This window comes from Sinocyclocheilus anshuiensis, unplaced genomic scaffold (genome assembly GCF_001515605.1).
Source record: "Sinocyclocheilus anshuiensis isolate Anshui unplaced genomic scaffold, SAMN03320099.WGS_v1.1 scaffold1880, whole genome shotgun sequence".
NCBI lineage: Eukaryota > Metazoa > Chordata > Actinopteri > Cypriniformes > Cyprinidae > Sinocyclocheilus > Sinocyclocheilus anshuiensis.
This window is the reverse complement of record NW_015555852.1, coordinates 531,529-554,164: the sequence shown is the minus strand read 5'-3', so window position 1 is coordinate 554,164 and position 22,636 is coordinate 531,529. Positions and strand designations below refer to the sequence as shown.

Here is a 22,636-nt window from a genome sequence, read left to right as displayed (position 1 = left end):
AGCTAAACGAACGTCAGCACAACAGAATTGTGTGAAGGGAGTGGGTTACAAAGACATCCTCCCCGTGTCCTCGCTCGTTTGTGTGCCAGCAAGCAGCTAATGAAAAGAGGTCTTGTGTGCAAAAAAACAGGAAGGCCCAGGGGAGACAGCATTAGGCTAATCACATTGAAAATGGAGAAACAGAGGCAGCTTGCTGCAAAAAGTGCACTCCAAGTGAAGCCAGGCCGCTTGTAATGAACACATTAGAGTTTCAGTGAAAAATGGCTTTTATCCACTGGTGGACATTACCATCAATCACATGCACACTTACTGAGAGACAGACAAAGATGCAGAGAGAAAGGCGGCGACAGAAACGGCTGGGTTATGGGATAGTGGTGTCAAAAAGACAAAAGAACTCCCAAAACTGAAAGATGGAAAAAATGTATTTGCCCCAGAGGTGATAAAACTGACAAAAACTCCTAACTGCACATTTCAGAATCTATGAAATTAAAAGGAAAACACAACTTGAAATCACAAGGTGATCAAATTCAGTGGGTGATGTGCCCACAAGGGTTCTATGCTCTGATTGGCTGAGAGGTTTTCTGTTTGTGACATGGGGCACGAAGCAGGAGAAATGTAGCACACTTCCTGGCTTGAGGGAAACCGTGGTAACATCATGGTCCAAAACCCTCTCTGAATGGTAAACATTTTATATGCTTGACAGCAGAAGAGTAATTGCAATAGAAGGTGAATCAGTACATTATGCATGGCCATGTTCTATTTAAAAAGCAAACACACTCAAACAAGAATACCTGAACGCTGACAACTGTGAAATTGCCTAAGTGAATTTACAAATTTTAAGCTATACTGAAATAATGAAACCATTTCTATTGTTTACCAAGGTTGAAAACACATTGAAAATCTGAATTAAAAAATCTAATTTAAACCTGGTAATAAACAGAAAGTTTCAGGTTTTGAAAACTGTAATATTATACCTTTCCAAATTTTAGGGTTATTATTATTTTTTATGTTTTTGAAATAATTCTTATGTTCACCAAGGCTGTAAATATACTGTAAAAACAGTAATATTGTGAAATATTGTTTTAAATTGTAATATTTTAATATAATATTTAAAAAAACAAATTTTTTTCATGATTTTCATGATTGTTTGGTGAATAAAATTGTTACTTGTGTGTGCATGTGAGTTTTATTTAAAAACTTTTTTTTTCAAGATTCAAAGATTCACAGTTTGAATTTCTTTTATTACCTCAGGCCAATATATATTATTAATAGGGGTCAATATATAATTTCATGTTATGACTGATAATCAATATGATGGACATTATTATAAATGCACATGTTTATTTGATAATATGTCTAATATTTGCCTAACAGGACTAATTAAAAAAAAAAACTAAATTGGCTGATACCAATATGGCAATCAATTGGTATGTGCATGTGCATGGTATGTGCATGGTATTGTGCATGACCATTAATATCATAAGCGACTTAAATAAACGTACTAAAAAAAAAAAAAACTGTACCTGATAACCCTCAGTCTTCTTCTGGCACCACCTGAGCAGAGCATTCCTCTTGGATCCTCCATATTCCCTGGCTAACGCAGACAGAGGGTCCTTCCGTTCCTCTCTAAAGAGACATCAATCACTTTAACAACACAGTTCCTTTGTATTGGATTCAACTTTAATAGCAAAAAACATCCTTCAGTTTTGAGCGGAAATTCTACCAAGATGCAATTGACCTGATGATGGATGCACCAACTTTAAGATCCTTCTGCCACTGCCACTATAACAATTTATAAATTGAACATCGATTCTGTATTGTAAAAATAGATCATCTTACCTACACAGAAATGCCAACTCACTGCACTGAAGAGTGTAATTATTTTAAAAATTGCAGTAATTAGCAAATTGACAGTGTCCCATTGACATACATGGCATACAACCTGTAATTCTGACAAAAAAAACTGACACTATATAATAATAAAAAAAGAAATAAAATAATAATAAAAAATAATAATGCTAATATTTTAATAATATAATAATGATTTGTTGTTGTTTATGTTTATTTATTTTATACATTTTATTTTATACATAGTTTCCATCAGCCAGCACTTGAGTAAAACTAGCTACTATCAGAAGCTGGTTATAGCTGGATTTTTCCAGCAAGGAAGTTAATACTACAACCAGAAGGAAATGCTCTGATAATAAAGGAAAGTGCAGAATAATTCGTCTTCCTCCAACGGCCTATTCAAAAGCCACGGTGGCCCCACGGTCAGGTTTCAGGACAGGCAAATGAGTGACATCCATTATTGAAACTGAACGGTCAACACTGCAGAGAGCAGACAGAGACAGAGACAGAGATAGAGTGTGAAACATAGAGACATCTGGCAAACCTGACGGCGAGAAAGAGTCTTCTAGAAAGTCAACAAAAGAAGAGCCAGAGCGGAGATAAACATAAAAGAGACGGAGGCAAATAGAAAAACAAGGAAGGTCCGCCGCTTACTGTAAACGTCCTCGTGTGGTGGGTGTGACGGAGGCGGTCGGGGAGGAGCAGTTGGACGAGAGAGACAGCTGGGGAGAAGACGAGCCCAACGCGATGACTGACGATGGCGTTGATGCATCTGTTACTGACAAATCTCTCTTTAACTCTTCGCTGCTTCTGTGAGAAACTGACAAGTAGAGGATGCATGGACAGTTTGAGAATTATTACAAAATCTGTGTGCTGTTAAAGGAATAGTTCACCCAAAAAGGTGAACAGGCCATCCAAGATGTAAATGAGTTTGCTTCTTCATCAGAACAGATTTGGAGAAATTTAGCATTACATTATTTGCTCACCACTGGATCCTCTGCAGTGAATGGGTGCCGTCAGAATGAGAGTTCAAACAGCTGATAAAAACATCACAATAATCCACAGGCAATCCACACAACTCACTGCATCAGTTAACATGCTGTGAAATAAAAAGCTGTTTGTAAGAAACTAATCCAGATGATTTAACTTTAAACCGCCACTTCTCGCCAAAATACGAGTCTTCTATTCATAATATTGCTTCCTCCAGTGAAAAGGTCATGTTGTCTGAATCAGGAAAGAAATATGCACAGATCAAGCACTGTTTACAAGCAAAAACATTCCAAAACAGTTCTAAACAAATATGTTGATGGATTGTGATGTGGACAATAGGAGATGGACTTTTTCACTAAAGTAAGCATTATTATGATTTATGGACTGGTTAATTTGCCAAAAACTGACGGTTTAAAGTTAAAGCACCTTGATGGATTTGTTTCTCGTTTGCAGCTTTTCGCTTCACAAGGGATGAACTGATCCAGTTCTGTGGATTATTTGTATATTATTGTGATGTTTTTATCAGCTGTTTATTAAACTCTCATTCTGACGGCACCCATTCACTGCAGAGGATCCACCGGTGAGCAAGTGATGTAATGCTACATTTCTACAAATCTTCAAAATCTTACATGGCCTGAGGGTGAGTAAATTTTCAGCAAATTTTCATTTTTGGGTGAATTATTCCTTTAATGTCACAACACACAGTGGGTATGTTGAATAACTGTATAGTCGAGTATTTGACTAGTTGGTGCAGAACGAGTACTCTACAGGTCTAAACATACCTGATATGGACTTAGTCGAATCTATGTTTGTCACCCTCTGGAGGCTGCAGCTGGGGCGTGTTACAGGTGAGGTCCGGAGGAGGTGGTCAGCTATTGAATTACATAAAAACACACATATAATCATGACAAAGAACAACAGGCTATATGTGGCATGATTAAGCTTGTGCTAAAATAAATATCCTGCTTCCTTCTCAAGGCCTGGCACACAACCTCAGTGGTCATTAACTGCAAATGTTAAGCCTGAGGGAAACAGTACAGCACGATTACACATGACCTTTAACTCTGAGTTCGCCTCTGGATAACTAGATCAAACCAGTGTGAGGGAAGACCAAAAGATCAAGGAGTTAGATTTCAAGTGTGACTAACGTCAGCCCACCTGGTATGCTCAGGTCCGTGTAGCTCGGCCTCTTGTCCAGCATTGACGACAGAGGTTTGGCTGAGCTTATGGTGTGCCTCTGTAAAATACAGAAAAAAAAACATGCATAAAGGCACAACAGGGCTGGGGCAATATAGCTACAATAAATAATAAATATTGGATTAATTTAGATTTTTTTTCTTTTATTATTTGCTCTGAAGTGGCTGACCAGGGTGATTTCGAAGGAACCTTAATTTCAACCAAACCATTTTTGCCAAGCAGATTTAAAATAATAACAATAAAAAAATCTAGGGAATAATTAAGAATAATTTATAATTAATAATTTTGTTATTTTAAATTATTTATATGCTATTATAGTATTTATTAATATTCTGCATTAGCTTTAATTTTTATATTTTTAGTTTTCATTTTTATATTTTTTATTTTTTTATTAAAATTTTCAAAAATGTAATAATTGTGTTATTTTTATATATTTTAAAATACATACTGGTTTTTATATATTTTATTAAGCTATTTTATTTACTTCAACTTGTAGGTTTTTCACTTAATATTTATATTTTACTTTATTTCAGCTTTCTTTCACTTAATAAAAATATTTGTAATAGTTTTAGTTCAAAATAATAATTGATAATATGGACCAATTTAACAATATACAGTCTGAAACATGTAAATACATGGTACATATAGTAATTTAATAATAAAACATGAAAAATACCAAACAAGGGCACAATTCTGAGTTTTAAAGCTATTCTCTGAAACGGGCAGTTTCAACTGATTCAAAGAAATTAATCAAACTTAATGACTCAAAAGCTGTTTTGTTACTAAAGTTTAAAACACAGACACTATTGAAAATTCATGAGACCATTAAAGATTATGAGACTAGTCTTATGACAGTCTGTAAGATTTAAAACGTGATGTTGCCGTGATGTTGCTTCATTATTTATTCCCAGCAAAATCATTAAGAATATATCATATACAATATACAGTGGGTACGGAAAGTATTTTTTAATAAATCTGCAAAAATGTCAACGATTCTGTGTTTTTCTGTCAATATGGGGTGCTGTGTGTACATTAATGAGGAAAAAAAATTAACTTAAATGATTTTAGCAAATGGCTGCAATATAACAAAGAGTGAAAAATTTAAGGGGGTCTGAATACTTTCCGTACCCACTGTATAACTCAACCAAGTTATAAGTCAAAAGCCCACAACAAGAGTCTATGATTTTCTGGTCCTCTGATTTAGATCCCATCCTTCAGTGCCAGTCAATGGGATTTTTTCCATGTTTTATCTAAAACTGGATATTCAAATGTAAACCTCCTCCTCAACAAATGGCATGATTTCATGTCCATGGCACATCATGTTCTGAACAAGCACCAATAATAAACTCAAATTCACCACAAATACTCTACAAGATCTCTGTGCCTTGCATATGTTTTGTACTCAAAGTACGTCAAACTGCCTCATTTTTTTCTTTCCTTACAAAAACATCCTGTTTTGGCACATTTTGAGGAAAAAGAGCAATGCGGCAAAGGACATCCGTGGAGGACGAGGCTGAGAACAAGAAGGAAAGCCCAACTCCAGCTCCACGCACAGCAGGTCTGGAGATCTCATTTGACAGACAGGGGTGTTAGGTCAGAAAATCCCCATAGAGAAGAATGCAGACGTCTGCTAGAGTGATCAGAGAGACCCATCTATCCCACTGCAAATTCAGGTTACTTTTAAGATTAGGTTTTTTACAATGGCTTTAAATATATTCAGTCATATTTATGACAAATACATAACCATTCAAAGGTTTGGGATCAGTATGATTTATTTATTTGTTAAAGAAATTAATATTTTTATTCAGTGAGGATGCACTAAAATGATCAAGTGTGTCATTAAATACATTTAAAAAGATCTATTTCAAATAAATGCTGTTCTTTTGAACATTCTATTCATCAAAGCATCCTGAAAAAAGATATCAGTTTCCACAAAAATAGTGCCAACCACTAATATTGGCACCCTTGGTAAATATGAGCAAAGGTGGCTGTGAAAATAAATCTGCATCGTTTATCTTTTTGATGTTTTGTTCAAAAAAAAATTCACAAAATTCAACCTGTCATTGAAGTAAAACAATTTAAATTGGGGGGAACTCACATTATGAAATAAATGTTTTTCTCCAATGCATGCTGGCCACAATTATTGGCACCCATAGAAATTCTTATGAGTAAAATATCTCTAAAGTATCCCATTCATATTTACAATTTTTTTTAGCACACCAGGGTGACTAGGAGCATGAAATTCTCCAGCCATGACTTCCTGTTCCATAGGATTATAAATAGAAGGACACAAAGGCCAAATTCCCTTAATCATCCATCACAAGAAGTAAAACCAAAGAATATAGTTCTGATGTGCAGAACAAGATTGTTGAGCTTCACAAAATAGAAAGTGGCTGTAAGAAATGAATCATCCATCACAAGGAGTAAAACCAAAGAATATAGTTCTGATGTGCAGAACAAGATTGTTGAGCTTCACAAAATAGAAAGTGGCTGTAAGAAAATAGCTAAAGCATTTAAAACCCCATTTCCACCATCAGGGCAATAATTAAGAAGTTCCAATCAACTAAAAATATTACAAATCTGCCTGGAAGAAGATGTGTGTATATATTGTCCTAATGCACAGTGAGGAGGAGAGTTTAAGTGGCCAAAGGCTCTCCAAGGATCACAGCTGGAGAATCGCAGAGATCATCACAACATGTTGTTCGGGAAGGTTTCAAGAAAAGCCCCATGCCCACAGTTAAATATACTGCTGGATCTTTAATGTTGTGGGCCTATTTTTCTGCTGGAGGTCCTGGACATATATTGGCATCATGGATTTTATCAAATACCAAGAGATAAAAAATCGAAACCTGACTGCCTCTGTTAGAAATCTTATAATGGGCCATGGACAACGATCCAAAACAAACATCAAATTCAACACAAAAATGTGTCACCGAGCACAAAATGAAGATTCTGCCATGGCCGTCCCAGTTCCCTAACCTGAACCTTATGGAAAATGAGTGTGGTGAACTGAATAGAAGCGCCACCAACATGGAGCTGGGAATCTGAAGGATCTGGAGAGATTCCGTATGAAGGAATGTTCTCTGATCTCTTGTTAGGTGTTCTCCAAACTCACTGGCATTATAGGAGAAAACTCAGAGCTGTTATCTTGGGAAAAGGACGTTGCAATAATCGGGTGCCAATAATTGTGGCCAACACGAACTAGAAAAAAACATTTATTTCATAATGCGAGTTTCCCCCCACTTTCCATTGTTTTACTTCAACGATAGGTTAGAATTCTGTGCATTTTTTTTTATGAAAGATCAAAAAGATAAACGATGCAGATTTATTTTCACAGCCACCTTTGCTCATATTTACCAAGGGTGCCAATATTAGTGGAGGGCATTAAGCAGCACAACTGTTTTCAACATTGATAATAAGAAGAAATGTTAATTTGGCAGCAAATCAGCATATTAGATTGATTTCTGACGGATCATGTGACACTGAAGACTGGAGTAATGGCTGCTGAAAATAATGAATGAAATAAATTAATTACATTTTAAAATATATAAACATTTTAAATGGTTATTTCAAATCGTAACAATATTTCACAGCTGTTTTTGCTGTATGCAGCTTTGGTGAATATAAGAGACCTCTTTCAAAAATTATTAGAAAATCTTACTGACCCAAACATTCGAACAGTAGTGTAACTGTTTTAAGTATTTTGTTTTTAGTATTTTGTTTTTGCAATGATGTCAAGCTTCAAACTTATTTGTTATGAATACTCTTATTTTATCAAATAAAAATACTGAAAAGCTAAAAAGAAAAAATATTACTACATAATTATTGTTAATAGATATGAAACATTTGGGGGTAGAATAGGCCAAAACTATATTGTGCATTTAGCATATGAATATTTCCATCCTTTCATTAATTCTTAATTGTTCATACCTGCATAGGAGAGATAGCAGCGGCTGGAGGGGTTTTGATGGGACTGGGACTGAGAGGCGTTCTGGGAATAGCGGCAGCAGCAACAACAGCAACAGCAGCATCAGCGGTAGGACTGGCTGGAACAGGACCTGTATATAGAGAAACAGATGGAAAAACAGACAATTTATGTGACTTATAAAAGGAAATGGAAAAGGTTTTATATATTTGCATGCCAACCAATCAAATGGCTAATTTGTCATTTAAATCATATTTTTAATCAAAAGCCCCTTGGGCACACTTGTGAGGTCCTTGTGAGGTTTGAACAACCTACAACCTTTTGGCAACCAGTCTAGATCTATGAACACTAGGCCACAACACCCTAAATGTGAGCATGTATCATCAAGCATAAATCTGCATGAATTTATGAACCTTGTGAGGCGTTGTCGAAGCTCTTGATGAGTGTTTTGACGGTGGGTGAAGGTTCAGAGGAAGTGGAGGACCGTCGGCTCAGGCCCATCCCCTGCCTCAGCGCGGCCAAATCTCTTTCCACGGCATTCATATAATTAAACACTCGGCCACGCTCCTCTTCCTGCCTGTAACGCAAGACACACACTGATGCTCAAATCTCCTGCATATGCAAATACACTCCTGAACAAAATCTTAAGACCGGGGGAAACACTACAAGTATTCGCATTTTGCGCTGGTGGATCGTAACCAGGTTGTAAGTACTGCTTCAAAATGCCAAAAGAAGAAACAGGAGCAAGAGACAAAAATAGAGAGTAGGCGATTTATTGAAAACTGCATTGAAACTCAAACAGGCTGTTCATCAGCTGATCAAAAGTTTAAGACCATAGCCTTAAAAAGTTAAAAACTGCGCACAAATATGGCTTTCATGTCATTGTCCTTCAGGCAGTCACACTGTCATGATCTCCTGATGGCAAAGGTAAAAAGGTCTTTGAACGTGGCAGGATTGTTGAGCTGCACAAGCAAGGGCTCTTGTAACGCACCATCGCTGCAGAGGATGGACTCAGTAAGACAATCATTTTACATTTCTTAAAATATCCTGAGTTATGGGACAAAAAAAAGTCAAGTGGTAGACCCAAACAAATTTCACCTGCGTCGGACGATCCGACGTGCTGGCCGTGAAGACACAGGCCGATCCTCGACCCAAATGAAGGCCCTTACTGATGCTGACTGCAGCCCAATAACCATAAGACGGCATCTGCGAGAGAAGGGTTTAAATAACAAAATAGCCAGCCGCCGTTTGACGCCCCTGCACAACCTGAAGCTCCATTTTCCCACTGAAGGAAAAAGCACCTGATGAAGCCTCCTCCACTGTGCCGCGTAGAAACATCTCCAGTGGGATCTCCTTGTCATGCCAGTAACGTTGGAAGCCATCAGGACCGTCCAGGTTAAATTTTTTCTCGTCAGAGAATAAAACTTTCTTCCACCTTTCAATGTCCCATGTTTGGTGCTCCCTTGGAAATTCCAAACGGGCAAGTTTGGAGCGTGGGAGGAGACGAGATGCCGTGGGACGAGATGCTGTCTTATGGTTATTGGGTCATGACAGTGTGACTGCCTGATGGACAATGACATGAAAGCCATATTTTTGCGCAGATTTGAACTTTTTAAGGCTATGGTCTTAAACTTTTGATCAGCTGAAGAACAGCCTGTTTTGAGTTTCAATGCAGTTTTCAATAAATTGCCAACTCTCTATTTTTTGTCTCTTGCTCCTGTTTCTTCTTTTGGCATTTTGAAGCAGTACTTTCAACCTGGTTACGATCTACCAGCGCGAAATGTGAATACTTGTAATGTTTCCACCGGTCTTAAGATTTTGTTCAGGAGTGTATTTGCACAAAAATAATCACACAACCTGTCTACATCCCTGTTGTCACAACACACTACATTGTACATTTTCATGACATCTTCTCTTACTTCTTGCTCTTTAGTTCATCCAGCTCTTTGTTCATCTTCTCATTTTTCTCCTGAGCTTCCTGCAGGCGGCGCCGCAGGTCTCCGATCTCCACCTGAGCTTCTGTCTTGATGTCGTTGGCGATTATGACTGCTGTTTGCAGATCAGCCTGGAACTGACGCCACTCGGCTGATTCCTCCTGTGAGTGACAGGTGTCAATTCAATTCTTTTGGAAAATGAATGAATGAATTAATTAATAAATTATATAATAAATGAAACGGCGTGATATACACAGCACAAAGGAAGCAAATAAAAAGGGAAAATTTACCCGCAATTTTCGGTGAAGAATCTTAATCTCTTTCTCCATGTCATATTTCTGATCATGAAGTTTTTGGATGGAATCTGAGGTGGAAAAATGCCAGAAATAAATACAGATTTATAATGAAAGCTAAATATCATTAATGTGTTCCTGAAAGTAAATTTTATTCAATTTTATTCAAGTACCTAATTTTCATTTTATTTTTATACATTTATCTTTTAATATTTTCATTATGTTAAAAGACTATAATTTATTTGTATTGATGTTATGGTAATAATGTATGTAAAATGATCAAGTATGTTGAAATTGAAAAGTCAGGTCAAGACAATATCTGTATTGTCTACTCCAATAGCTCAATGACGCCTCTATGTGGACAGAAGCCTGAATAACCACAAGATAATGAAAACAAAACATATTTGGTCAACACCAGACAAATTTGTTTGTTTTTTTTTTTGTGTCAATTAATTATAAATAATTAGTGTATATTAGTGTTAGTGTATATACATATGTAATTAGTGTATAGTATAAATAAATGTTTAGTGACCATTTTGTCATATGACTTACTCTCCAGGTCAGAAATTATGAGGTTGTCATGGAGCTTGACAGCACGATGCTGCTCGACTTCATCCTCTAGCTCAAAGATAGTCTCCTTCATGTCAGCGATCTCTGTGTCCTTCTCCTCTAGCTCAGAGCACTGCTGCTCCAGGAGCCGCTTCTGCTCTGCTAACTGTGCCTGGACATCGTCACGAAACGCTCGGAACTCACCCTCAAGCTTTAGCGAACACAAAGCTACACATTAGCCGAGATACATGTTGAAAAATATACAGTACACTGCTACTACTACCTGGAGGATCAAAATCACTGTGCTTTAAGCATATGCTACAGCCTGTTAAAAACTTGACAACACAATGCTAGGGTGATCTGGGTGGTTGCCAGGGTATTGTTACATGACTGCTAGGACTTCTGAGTGGTTATAGCATGTTGCTAGGAACAGTGTTGGGGAAAGTTACTTTTAAAAGTAATGCATTGCAATATTGCGTTACTCTCTAAAAAAGTAACTAATTGCATTACTTAGTTACTTTTTATGGAAAGTAATGTGCTATGTTACTTTTTCTCATCTGGGCTGGGCTCATTTTTATTCATTTTGAGGAATACTGAATCTGTTTTTGTGCAAGTGCGTTGAGTAAATGCATGTTCACATTTAGTCTAGAACTTTCTCTCAACATGAGGACAGGAGAGCTCTGTCAATACACGGGGAAACAAAGTAACTGGTGCTACTTATTTGAAAAAGTAACCTTGTAAATTAAAAAATAAAGTGTTACTTTACTAGTTACTTGAAAAATGTAATCTGATTATGTAACTCATGTTACTTGTAATGCGTTACCCCCAACAATGGCTAGGAACTGGTTGTTCAATATCTATTCTCAAAGCATAAGTTGGAAACTCCTGTTTGACTTTCAAGAAGTTGAGATTTCATCTAACTACATATTACCTATGCTAATGCCTGTTCAAAACTTGATATCACAATGCTATGGTGATCTGGGTAGTTGCTAAGGCATTATGTTGTTGCTAGGTATTCTGAGTGGTTGTTAACATGTTACCAGGCACAAGATGTTCAATATCAATGCTCAAAACAAATGTTGGGAACTCTTTGACTTACAAGAAATTAAAATTTCATCCAGCTACATAGCTAATATGCTAATACTATGCTAACGTCCTAAGACACTAAAGTAGGCATTTTCAGACAGTGTTATAGCAGGTGTAAAACATTAAGTAAAAAGGTAGTATATCTGAATTCATAAAACAGTAGGCGAAATGTAGTACCTATTCAGACGGTATGCGTCTCAGACACAGCTTAAGACAACTTAAGATAATCAAAGGTATGAGTTATCCGAGTGTGTCATTTTCACCTTGCTAATTGCCTCCTGGAGCTGGGCAGCTTCACTGTGCGTGTGCCCCAGTTCCTCTTGTAACTGAGCTGCTTTGGCCTCTGCTCGCTCTTGGGCTAATCTCTCACTGTCCAGCAGGTGGCGTATGTCTGTCTTATCCCCTGCGTTGTGGATGGAGAGGAGCTGGGCAACTCTCTGCCTCTCTTGCTCAAGTTGGATTCTGCAGCGATTCAGCTCCACCTGCTCCCCTTCGGACACTACCCTCAGTGCTTCCAACTCCGCTTTGGCAACTGCCCGCTCCCTCCGCTCCATTTCCACAGCTCTCTCCGCCACATGGACACGCTCCTTCAATGCTCCCATCAGGCCTTGGGCTTCTGCATTCTCCTGTTCTGCCATCTTGAGAGCACTGCTTAGTTGTTGCTGAACACCCAGCAGCTGCTCTCGCTCAAAACGTGAGTCCTCATTCAGCTCAGCGTAGCGTCTTTCCAGTTCCACGTATCGGCCGCTTTTGGCATCTTCATCATCCTTGGCGTAGGCCACCCGATGCTCGTCAAGCAGGCCACGGAAGTAGTCCAGCTGTCTTCCGTACAGTTCCAGACGCTCCCCTTGTTGACAGAGGGAGTCAACCAGAATGGCACGCTCCTCGCCCAGGCGTTCATTCTCTGTGGTCAGCTCTTGTGTGATTTGCTGCAGGTCAGCAAGCTCCTGCAGAGTGGCCTGGAGTTCTTCTGCTGTGCTGTGCTGGTTCTCCTCCATTTGATGGATGCGCTCAGTCAGGCAGGCCATGGAAACTTCACTGGTGTTCCCGCTGCTGCCCCTGCGGGAATGTTCCCGGCTCGGTGGCCCTCCTTCTGATTCAGAAGAAGATCCACAACCTGAAGGCGCATCCAGAGCATCATCGCTGGAGGTGATCGGCTGGTAGGCCTCACTACACTCACTGTCCACTGCATCAGGAGGGCCTACACATCTTGTTTCTGACAGCAGGTCCTCGGTAGAGCCTTGGGCACAGCCTTCTGCAGAAGATGCACACATACCACCCCCACTGTTTTCACGGTGACCTCCACTGCAGCCAGCAGCTACAGGCTCAGGACTAAGGGACGGGCAGCACAGACCTTTGTCAGGGCTGTCTAGACGATGCTCCAGAGAGAAGCCGAGAGCATTGAGACGATCCTTCAGCATCCAGTTTTCACTCTTCAGCATATTTAGCTCATCAAGGATGCCCTGGTTCTGGTCTTGAAGGAGGAGCAGAGTGGACTCCACATCTGTGGCACTGATCACAGGAGAAACCTCTTTCTCCTGAGGCTGCTTGGTCTCTTGAGATGCTTGTTCTGGATCAGGGTTGTTGACAGAGGGAGTCAACCAGAATGGCACGCTCCTCGCCCAGGCGTTCATTCTCTGTGGTCAGCTCTTGTGTGATTTGCTGCAGGTCAGCAAGCTCCTGCAGAGTGGCCTGGAGTTCTTCTGCTGTGCTGTGCTGGTTCTCCTCCATTTGATGGATGCGCTCAGTCAGGCAGGCCATGGAAACTTCACTGGTGTTCCCGCTGCTGCCCCTGCGGGAATGTTCCCGGCTCGGTGGCCCTCCTTCTGATTCAGAAGAAGATCCACAACCTGAAGGCGCATCCAGAGCATCATCGCTGGAGGTGATCGGCTGGTAGGCCTCACTACACTCACTGTCCACTGCATCAGGAGGGCCTACACATCTTGTTTCTGACAGCAGGTCCTCGGTAGAGCCTTGGGCACAGCCTTCTGCAGAAGATGCACACATACCACCCCCACTGTTTTCACGGTGACCTCCACTGCAGCCAGCAGCTACAGGCTCAGGACTAAGGGACGGGCAGCACAGACCTTTGTCAGGGCTGTCTAGACGATGCTCCAGAGAGAAGCCGAGAGCATTGAGACGATCCTTCAGCATCCAGTTTTCACTCTTCAGCATATTTAGCTCATCAAGGATGCCCTGGTTCTGGTCTTGAAGGAGGAGCAGAGTGGACTCCACATCTGTGGCACTGATCACAGGAGAAACCTCTTTCTCCTGAGGCTGCTTGGTCTCTTGAGATGCTTGTTCTGGATCAGGGGCCTCAAGTTCTTCCAGACCAAGCTGGGCTCTCATACCTCTAAGTTCAGAGCGGAGATGGAGGATCTCCAGGTCTTTGCTCTTGGCTAAGCCCAGCAGGTCCTTCACTTGACACTCCAGCACTGCTTTATGGCTTATCTGGCTGTCTGAACGAGATTTGCTAATCCGAGAATCAGTCTCTGCTACGGTACGGCATCGTGAACGCTTCTGAGGCATGGCATCGGTGGGTACAGCAAGCTTTTTGGCAACACTAGTTCTGGTACGTTCTCGCAAGTTCTCTCGGGTCGTGCCTGGATCCTTGGCTGTGGATGACATGGCACGCCTTCCTGAAAGACCTACAGGAGAAAGAAATGGTTATAAGCAGAAATACTTCCATAACCACATAACTGTTATGGATATTTCATTAGCTGTGTTGTGGGTATCAAAGTATTTGTGCAACACAAACAAAACACTTCCTCTTTAACATCTTTAGAACCAAGGCAATGCTTAGCACTACCTGAACTGGTCTTGGACCTGGTGTCAGTGCTGCTGGTGTTCTGAGAGGAGCTTCCTCTCTTGTTTCTAGCAGTAGTGTTACTGTTGCTAACGGACACTGCTCCACTTCCTGCACTCACCGCTGGGAGATCATCATTGCTCTTTGCCTGGTTAGCACGCAAAACATTAAGTTAATGATCTGCTACAGACAAATCACAATGCAACATTCTTAGCTTGCACTTGGTTCAACATATTCATAATCAGTGTTGGGGAAAGTTACTTTTAAAAGTAATGCATTACAATATTGCGTTACTCCCTAAAAAAGTAACTAATTACGTTACTTAGTTACTTTAAGGAAAGTAATGCGTTACATTACTTTTGAGTTACTTTTTAAATCTGGGCAGGGCTTGCTTGTTTGTTTTTAATATAAAAAAAGTTATTTTTTTACAAACATAAAAGCCCTTTCATAAGAAAAGTGAAATGAATACGCCTCAGGCTGAAGGAAATGTAAATTCACGTCTGTACAGTAGAGGGTGCAGCGCAAACAAATCGCATAAAGAATATGACGCAGGAGAAGAAAGTTCAACACTATTCAGCAGTAACTAAAATCAAACACAAATGTGTCATTTTTGATTATTAGTATGGTTGAATTGGATCATCGAAGGTCAGTAGCAAAGACACAAAATGGGATTAAATACATAAATTATATTTGTCTTATTTAACATATTTAATTATTGCAGGTTTGTATAATATTCTGAGTTTGCATTTGACTGTTTTTATTCATTTTGAGGAATACTGAATCTGTTTTTGTGCTGGTGAGATTAGTAAACATGTTCATATTTAGTCTAGAACTACAGTAAGATCATGTTCACACACAACGCTCTGCACTTACTCCTGATTTCTCTCAACATGGCAACACCAGAGCTGTCAGTCAATACATGGAAACAAAGTAACTGGAGTTACTTATTTGAAAAAGTAACTCAGATATTTCCTTCTAAATGAAAAAGTAATGCGTTACTTTACTAGTTACTTAAAAAAAGTAATCTGATTACGTAACTCGCGTTACTTGTAATGCATTACCCCCAACACTGTTCATAATGATTAAATACAGTTCAGCTTCCTCCATGCTGAACAGTTACCTTAGGTAGTGGAGCTGAACTCTGAGTTTTGTTCGTCATCTTGCCACCTGTGCCCATAATGCTGCTTCCCTCTGGTCTGCCTGGGGCTTTAGTGCCCGCTGAGGTTCTGGAGGTGGCGGCCGTGGGCTTGGTCGCCTTTTTCATGCTTGGCTCCAGGTTCTTGATACATTTACAGCATAATCTAAATGAAGGAAAATGGCCAATTAGTTATTTAGATACATTTTCTGTATTACGCACATTCAAATGAACCAACAAAAAAATGCAGAACAAGTTAATACTGAATGACAATTTCGAATACCCCACTCCTTCAGAAAATACAAAACAGCATTTAAAAAAAGAAGTTTCTGAACAGAATGGCATGCAGTGCTAAGTAAACCCAGCCGTAGAAAAAACATACATCACAAAGGCTTCGTTACCACATACTGTATATTTTTCTTCAAACCTTTCTTTTTGTCTTGTAGCATTCAAAAGCATTCAATCCAGTACAGCTTTAATCGAAATATCTCATTACCTTACTCCAGCACTGGTTATTTTCCTCGGGGAACACATTGTGTACAAGTCTATGTTTTTTCTTGGAGACAGTTGGAATGTAACATTATGGTCCCCGAAGACTATTTATGCAGCTTCACACACACTGTAAACTCAGACACTTTAGGGGAAAACAGTCATTGGCCAGTGTTTAAATGCACACAAGACCGTGTGATTGGAGGAGGGTCAGAAGAGGATGGAACTGCCTTTCTTATCACATCATCATGGGAGGAGGCCAGGCCCATTGGAGGAACTGACCAACTGCATCTAGCCTTAAAAGGCTTTGAAAGTCTAGAGCAGCAGGGCTAGACTTGAGGCTAGAAAAAACACAACAGCTATACGTAGTACAGAGGGGAAAAAAGAAGCCGTTTGAAAAATTCAATTGTTTGTGTGTGTGTGAACTACACTCCAATTTTGAGGTCAAATGAGGTAAAATTTCCTCAAATACAGTAAAAACTAGTATATGTATATTATATTCTTAAATTCATTTATATCTTATGTGTCTATATATGTAAAAAATGTCTTGTAAAAATGCTATAGGCTAGCCCATCTGTAAGGGTTATGTAGCTGTAAAAACCGTAATGTAAGAGCAAAAGAAGTCTAGAAGAGAGATCTGTGCAAGTATAAGTGTACTCACATGTTGATATAACTACTAGAAATCAAGAACCAGAGACTTCACTGCAATGCTCATGCAGCTAGTGTACTCTGACCTTTTTCTTGCTCTTATGTGGCCTCTCTTTGCAAACTGAAACTACAGCGATGTGGATACTTTGATGGCAAACAGATGAGACAGACACCAGCCTAAACACCCCTATTTTTCCCACAAGCCTTTTAAGTTGATATGTTTGAACAGTAGTCAAAACAAAAAGCACCACACCCAACTACAGACCACAACTCACCGTCTTACCGAAAGAATATCGATACATTAAGCCAAGCCTGACGATATTGTAAAATGTAGCCATCTTTAAATTCAATGAATTATGTGCTGCAAATAAACTCAAATAAATTTTTATTAAGAATTAAAATAAGTCCTGAAAATGATTCTATCCTAGCTTCCATAATAGTGCGTAAAGAAAAAAAACAACAGAAACACATCAAATTCCTGTATGAGCGTTTCTTAAATGGATTATTCACCTAAAAATAAACATTCTGTCAACATTTACTCAACCTCATGTTGTTCGAAATCTGTATGTCTTTCTTTCTTCTGTGGAACATTAAAAATGACATTTTGAAAACTGTCTAATTGTTGTTTTTTTGGCCATACAATGGAAGTCGAAGGGTACCGAAACGGTTTGGTTACCAGCATTCTTCAAAATTTCTTCTGTTATGTTCCACTGAGAAAAGAAAGTCATGTGGATTTGGAATGACATGAGGGTGAGTAATTGATGACAGAATTTTTGGGTGCACTATCCCTTTAACAAGCATTAGCAATGAAGCTGAGCATTATGGTCATTTTCTTCAAGTGCATCTCGGAAACTGTAAAAATCATAAATATAAGTGGACAAACCCTGAGGGAAAAGAAAGATACTCTGCAGTAAAATTCTGCCCAAGTTAACTTCCCACTTTAGAGGTCATTGCAGGCAACTTTCTATCAAACCCAAAACATTCCATCCAAACTTGATTTCAGTGCTCGATATGCAAACAGCTACTGGGCATTCGTACAAATCTGAGCATGCTGAACCGCAGCGCCACAACACTTCAACACATAGACATATCCATCAAAACACTTCTAAAAATTATTTTAAAACACACAGCCTCAAACATGAGGGACCACACAAGCAAATTCATATCGGGTATTACAGGTAACAGGACAAACTCAATGACCGCCAGTGGAATCCGAGCTGAGAGTGCAATCTCTGAATCAAGTCTTTAAAATGAAAACAATATTAAATATTTCTGGTTACAACATCCTGACATGTATCACACGAACTCTACGACTCCAAAGTGAAAAGAAGAGGTTATAGAAAAAAATATGCTTTCAAAGCTTTTGAGAATGGAGTGGTTTTGTCTTTCAAGTCAACTCAGACTATGCCAAGAACTTGCGTGTCTTTCATTGTCTCTCAGGGTCAAGGGTCACTCCAGGTACACAAAGAAGCCTCTCGAACACCTGTTCAGATGGCGGTCTTCAACACAGACGTCCGAACAAAATCAGATATAGACAGAAAGATTCAGAAAAAATTTTAACATTCCAAAACAGGCCCATTCACACCAAGAGCAATAATTATAATGATAACTATTAGGGCTGGGTAAAAAAAAATATTGATTTTAATCGATTCTTTTTTATGAAACAATATCGACTCCCAAGAAAAGATTAGTCTAGCCTGTCAGATCATGAACGGAACATTGTAGCGCGACTACCATCCAATAAATTGCAATAAAGCTTTGCTATTTGTTACTTTTGATATGAAAAAGTCTCAGATTTCAAATTCTGTACATTATATTATAATATTCAAATATTAAATGCCGTATTGGCGCTGTTTAATGTGGAGTGACAGATCACTGTGAACTGATCATCTCCGCTCGAATAGCAGTTACAGCATGAAATAAACATGAATGAACATCCGAAGGTATGTTAAAAGAAAGAGCACAGCTTACCGAAATCCGTATCCTGTCTCATGTAATCGCTCAATCAGTGTTTCAAACGCGGAAAGACGACAATAGCCTGTAAACAATATGTCACGTAACGTCACATTTACTACAGAAAAACATATGTGGTGACCATGAACTCATTAGTCAGCTAGAAAAATTAACTCTATAGAGGAGCATTTTGCTAAATATGCACCATATGACATATTCATTATTTTTTTACTGTTCTTCAATATTTAATTTATGTTTGAATAAATCCGTCAAGTTTTTGTGACAACCACCATTTAAATCTTTATATTTCAAAAAAAGAATTGGAGTATAAATATAATTATGTAATTTAAAGTTAAAGTGAGTATTATAACTTTAATATTACAAAAACTGTATTGAGCATATTTTAAGTGTTTGTATACAAATCAGCAAATTTCAACCTTCCAAAAATATTATTGACTCTCGGGTATATTTTACAGCATTAGTTGAGAGATTTTTTTTTCCTTGAGAAAATATGCCATGTCCTGTACCTGATATATATCTAAAATAATCGATATTGAATCGAATTGTGAAATTTGAAGAAAAACCCAGCCCTAATAACTATAACTAAAATGTTTTCATTATCACTCTAATCCTATGAGAAGAAGGAAGCCCAAACCACAACTATAACGTTAACGTTATCCATTTGACCTTATAGAGCTTGAGCAGTAGAGGACATAACTGCAATATTTTGTCGCGATGGCGGCGTTTCACAAAACCATAAGGTATGGCAGTGGTTCCCCCTCGGTAGAAATCGGGGTCCGGGGTCCGATCACCTAGGATGGCAACAACGAACAACCTGGGTATGACAGGGGAGACTGCCATACTCTGCCATATGGAAATAGTGCCCCTGTTTTATCGGTCATTGGTGTGGACTTTAATGTAGTTATCGCTTTAGTTATTGTTCTTGGTATGAATGGCCCTTTAGATGTTATGGACATGTTTAAACGTCTTCCTGCGTGGTCGATTTGCCTGTGGAAGTGACAGAGTGTGATGATGCTTTGAATAATTATGTGCAAGATGGTGGAAAGTTATTTGTCCCTTGTGTAGTGCAGGACAAGAAAATGTATCCAATGCTGTGGGTAAGAAAAATAAATGGACCCTTCTCTTTGCAAAACATGAAATAAATGTGCAAAAAGAAGCATATAATCTAACAATCCTTAAAAACCCAGCGTGGTACACTCAAGAAAAGCAGATGCTGTTTTGACGAGGGAGATCCATGTGGAAAAGACGTTGGTCTGTTACCTCCCGGTCTGAAGTTCAGACTTTTTTCTCCAACCTTAAAAGAAAATGGACCTCATGGGGAATAATACGAAGCTTTTGAAAAACCAAAACTAATTCTCTCGAGAGGGAATCCAGGAATCTCTAAACGCTGACCACAGTCCTGACTAGCCGCAGGTGATGGAGATTTACCGCTGATTACAGAAACGGCTTTACTGATAAGACGCACATTAAATATCGCATGCGATTTATCGTGCAGCCCTAGTCCTGACCTTCTGACGCTGAGCCTGAACAAACCGTTTGATATGCAAAACAGGTGAGATGGCCCTGTGAAGTTCAAGGGATTCGATTCCTTCACCGTATCTCACCAAAAACCTATGAATTCAGTGTTTGGATTATTCTTCTGGACACTTCAGACACACATCTAATGGAAATTCCTCACAGACCTGACACAGCAGCTGCTTGTTAATTGAGCATCAGTATGAAGGCTGCTGGGAGGAATGTGTTTGTTTGTATAGTTGATTACACACACACACACACACACACAGACTGAGCAGTCTGCAATTATTACAGCAGGAGGCCTAAACCTGTAAATAGGCCTATAAAAATCCCAAAACTACTCATAGTGAGAAAACGCTACTTTAAAAGGTTGTTTCCATCAATTGAGACATTGGTCCAAATCCCTGCCAAAGGTCTGAGATAGTGTTGTCAAAAGTACCGACTTCGTTACCAGTCGGTACTGAAATTTTACAAATGTGACGATACCAGCATTTCCCGCTAGCATTTTGAGAGCTGTTGAGCAGATTCTTAAACACCTCTGATTGGCCACTGTGTTCATGGGCTCAACAGATATGTCTGTGATTGGCTACAATGATCATCCTTCATGTTCTTCACCAAGCGCTTACACCGGTGGTTTTCAATCCTGGTCCTGGGGGACCCACCAGCTCATTAGGTGAGAGCTCCATGAACATCAGCTGAGTGTGTCAGATAAGGGAGACACAAAATGTGCAGTGCAGTGGGTCCCCAGGACCAGGATTGAAAACCACTAAATACACACGGGAGCGTTTGAAAGCCGGATAGTCTATGAGCAGATATATTAGGGATCCACTGATAGACACGGCTTTCAAACGCTCCCGTGTGTATCTGTGTAAGCGCTCGGTGAAGAGAGTGAAGCGATGATCACTGTAGCCAATCACAGACATATCTGTTAGCAGCGTGAACACAATGGCCAATCAAAGGTTTATAAGAATCTGCTCAAGCGGGAAATGCTGCATGCTGGTATCGTCACATTTTTTACATTTCAATACCGTCTGGTACCGAAGTCGGTACTTTTGACAACCCTAGTCTGAGACATAAGAACCATGACGCTACTAATAAGAGCTTCCATTCAATGAAATCATTCCTCTGAGAGCTGCTAATGTGCTAAAGCAGAGTGTAGTCTGCGCAAGAGGGATACACCTGGGTCAGCGTCCACAGGACGTCTCACTGGGCACACAGGCAGTCATTTCCCCCCAAATCTGTTAAAACCAATACTAATTTCTAATGAAGCGCTCATAGGACAAAAACAGCACACATATAAGCAAAACATTACAGCATTTTATATAAAATGAGCCATTATAACCAACATCAATTTATAAATGACATTTTGAAATCAAGTCAACATCAAACAGGTTTCACAACCCTCAGGATATTCAATGAGAAGAAAAAAACAGGGCGGTACCTGATTTTATCCATTGGGAATTGATTGGATTGTGAAAGGAGGCTTTACATACTAGAATGGAGCCAGGAGGTTGGAGGGATGTTTTGATTATAAAGACTAGTGATTTTGCAACCAAAAAATATTTGTGCGGCTGAAATATTGAGAGACGGCTATTTGCCGAATAACTTTACTATGATAACTTTTCATCTGTGAACACAACACCTTAAACAGCATACGAAATTTGATAACCCAATTACCCAAATTTCATTACAGAATTATGTGTTTCTGTAAAAATAATAATAATAATAATTTTGGTGCATCCCTAATAAAGACAAACCTTTCTTTGTTTAGTATAACATGTACCAGTGAATCATTCACAAGAAGTCCAGGAACATTTATTATGAAAGCAAATAATTTGGTTTTGAGTTGACGTTGACTTTAAGAAAAGAGGATTAGCAAAAGGCCACACATTTTGAAAGTTAAACTTGTCACGCTGATTTGACTCAGCACTTAAAATGCATGACTAACCAATCACTGCTGAGCTGTGGAAAACGTTGAGTTCTGAATCTGAAAGCAATAAAAGTGACAGATGAACCTGTTACGGACCAAGAAAAATACTCCTCAGGTGCTGTTCCCCTAAATAAGAACTGAAGAAAATTTCATACAGTACTTCAAGCAGTCCAATTCATCAACAAAGTATTTTTTGGCAGAGATGCTCAATAAAAGAAGCTACGCCATTTTTATGTAACTATTACAATAAGATTTCCAGCTACTAAATAAAAAATTATTCCAACTGCAATCGATCTTTCATGACCAGCTAAGAGGGT

General features: G+C 39.1%; 1 protein-coding gene across 1 annotated transcript in view; it reads right to left on the bottom strand.

The window, feature by feature from the left end:
• Positions 1 to 22,636, bottom strand: part of LOC107675626 (cytospin-A-like) — a 29,839-nt gene that overhangs the window by 5,479 nt on the left and 1,724 nt on the right. The window contains exons 3-15 of the mRNA XM_016470025.1: positions 15,749 to 15,929; positions 14,632 to 14,776; positions 13,832 to 14,470; positions 12,086 to 13,122; positions 10,740 to 10,947; positions 10,185 to 10,258; positions 9,880 to 10,055; positions 8,374 to 8,537; positions 7,966 to 8,093; positions 3,997 to 4,075; positions 3,621 to 3,710; positions 2,503 to 2,668; positions 1,524 to 1,626 (exon numbers count right to left, since the gene is read on the bottom strand). Coding sequence (XP_016325511.1) covers positions 1,524 to 1,626; positions 2,503 to 2,668; positions 3,621 to 3,710; positions 3,997 to 4,075; positions 7,966 to 8,093; positions 8,374 to 8,537; positions 9,880 to 10,055; positions 10,185 to 10,258; positions 10,740 to 10,947; positions 12,086 to 13,122; positions 13,832 to 14,470; positions 14,632 to 14,776; positions 15,749 to 15,929 — 3,190 coding nt within the window. The remainder of the gene's footprint in view (positions 1 to 1,523; positions 1,627 to 2,502; positions 2,669 to 3,620; positions 3,711 to 3,996; positions 4,076 to 7,965; positions 8,094 to 8,373; positions 8,538 to 9,879; positions 10,056 to 10,184; positions 10,259 to 10,739; positions 10,948 to 12,085; positions 13,123 to 13,831; positions 14,471 to 14,631; positions 14,777 to 15,748; positions 15,930 to 22,636) is intronic.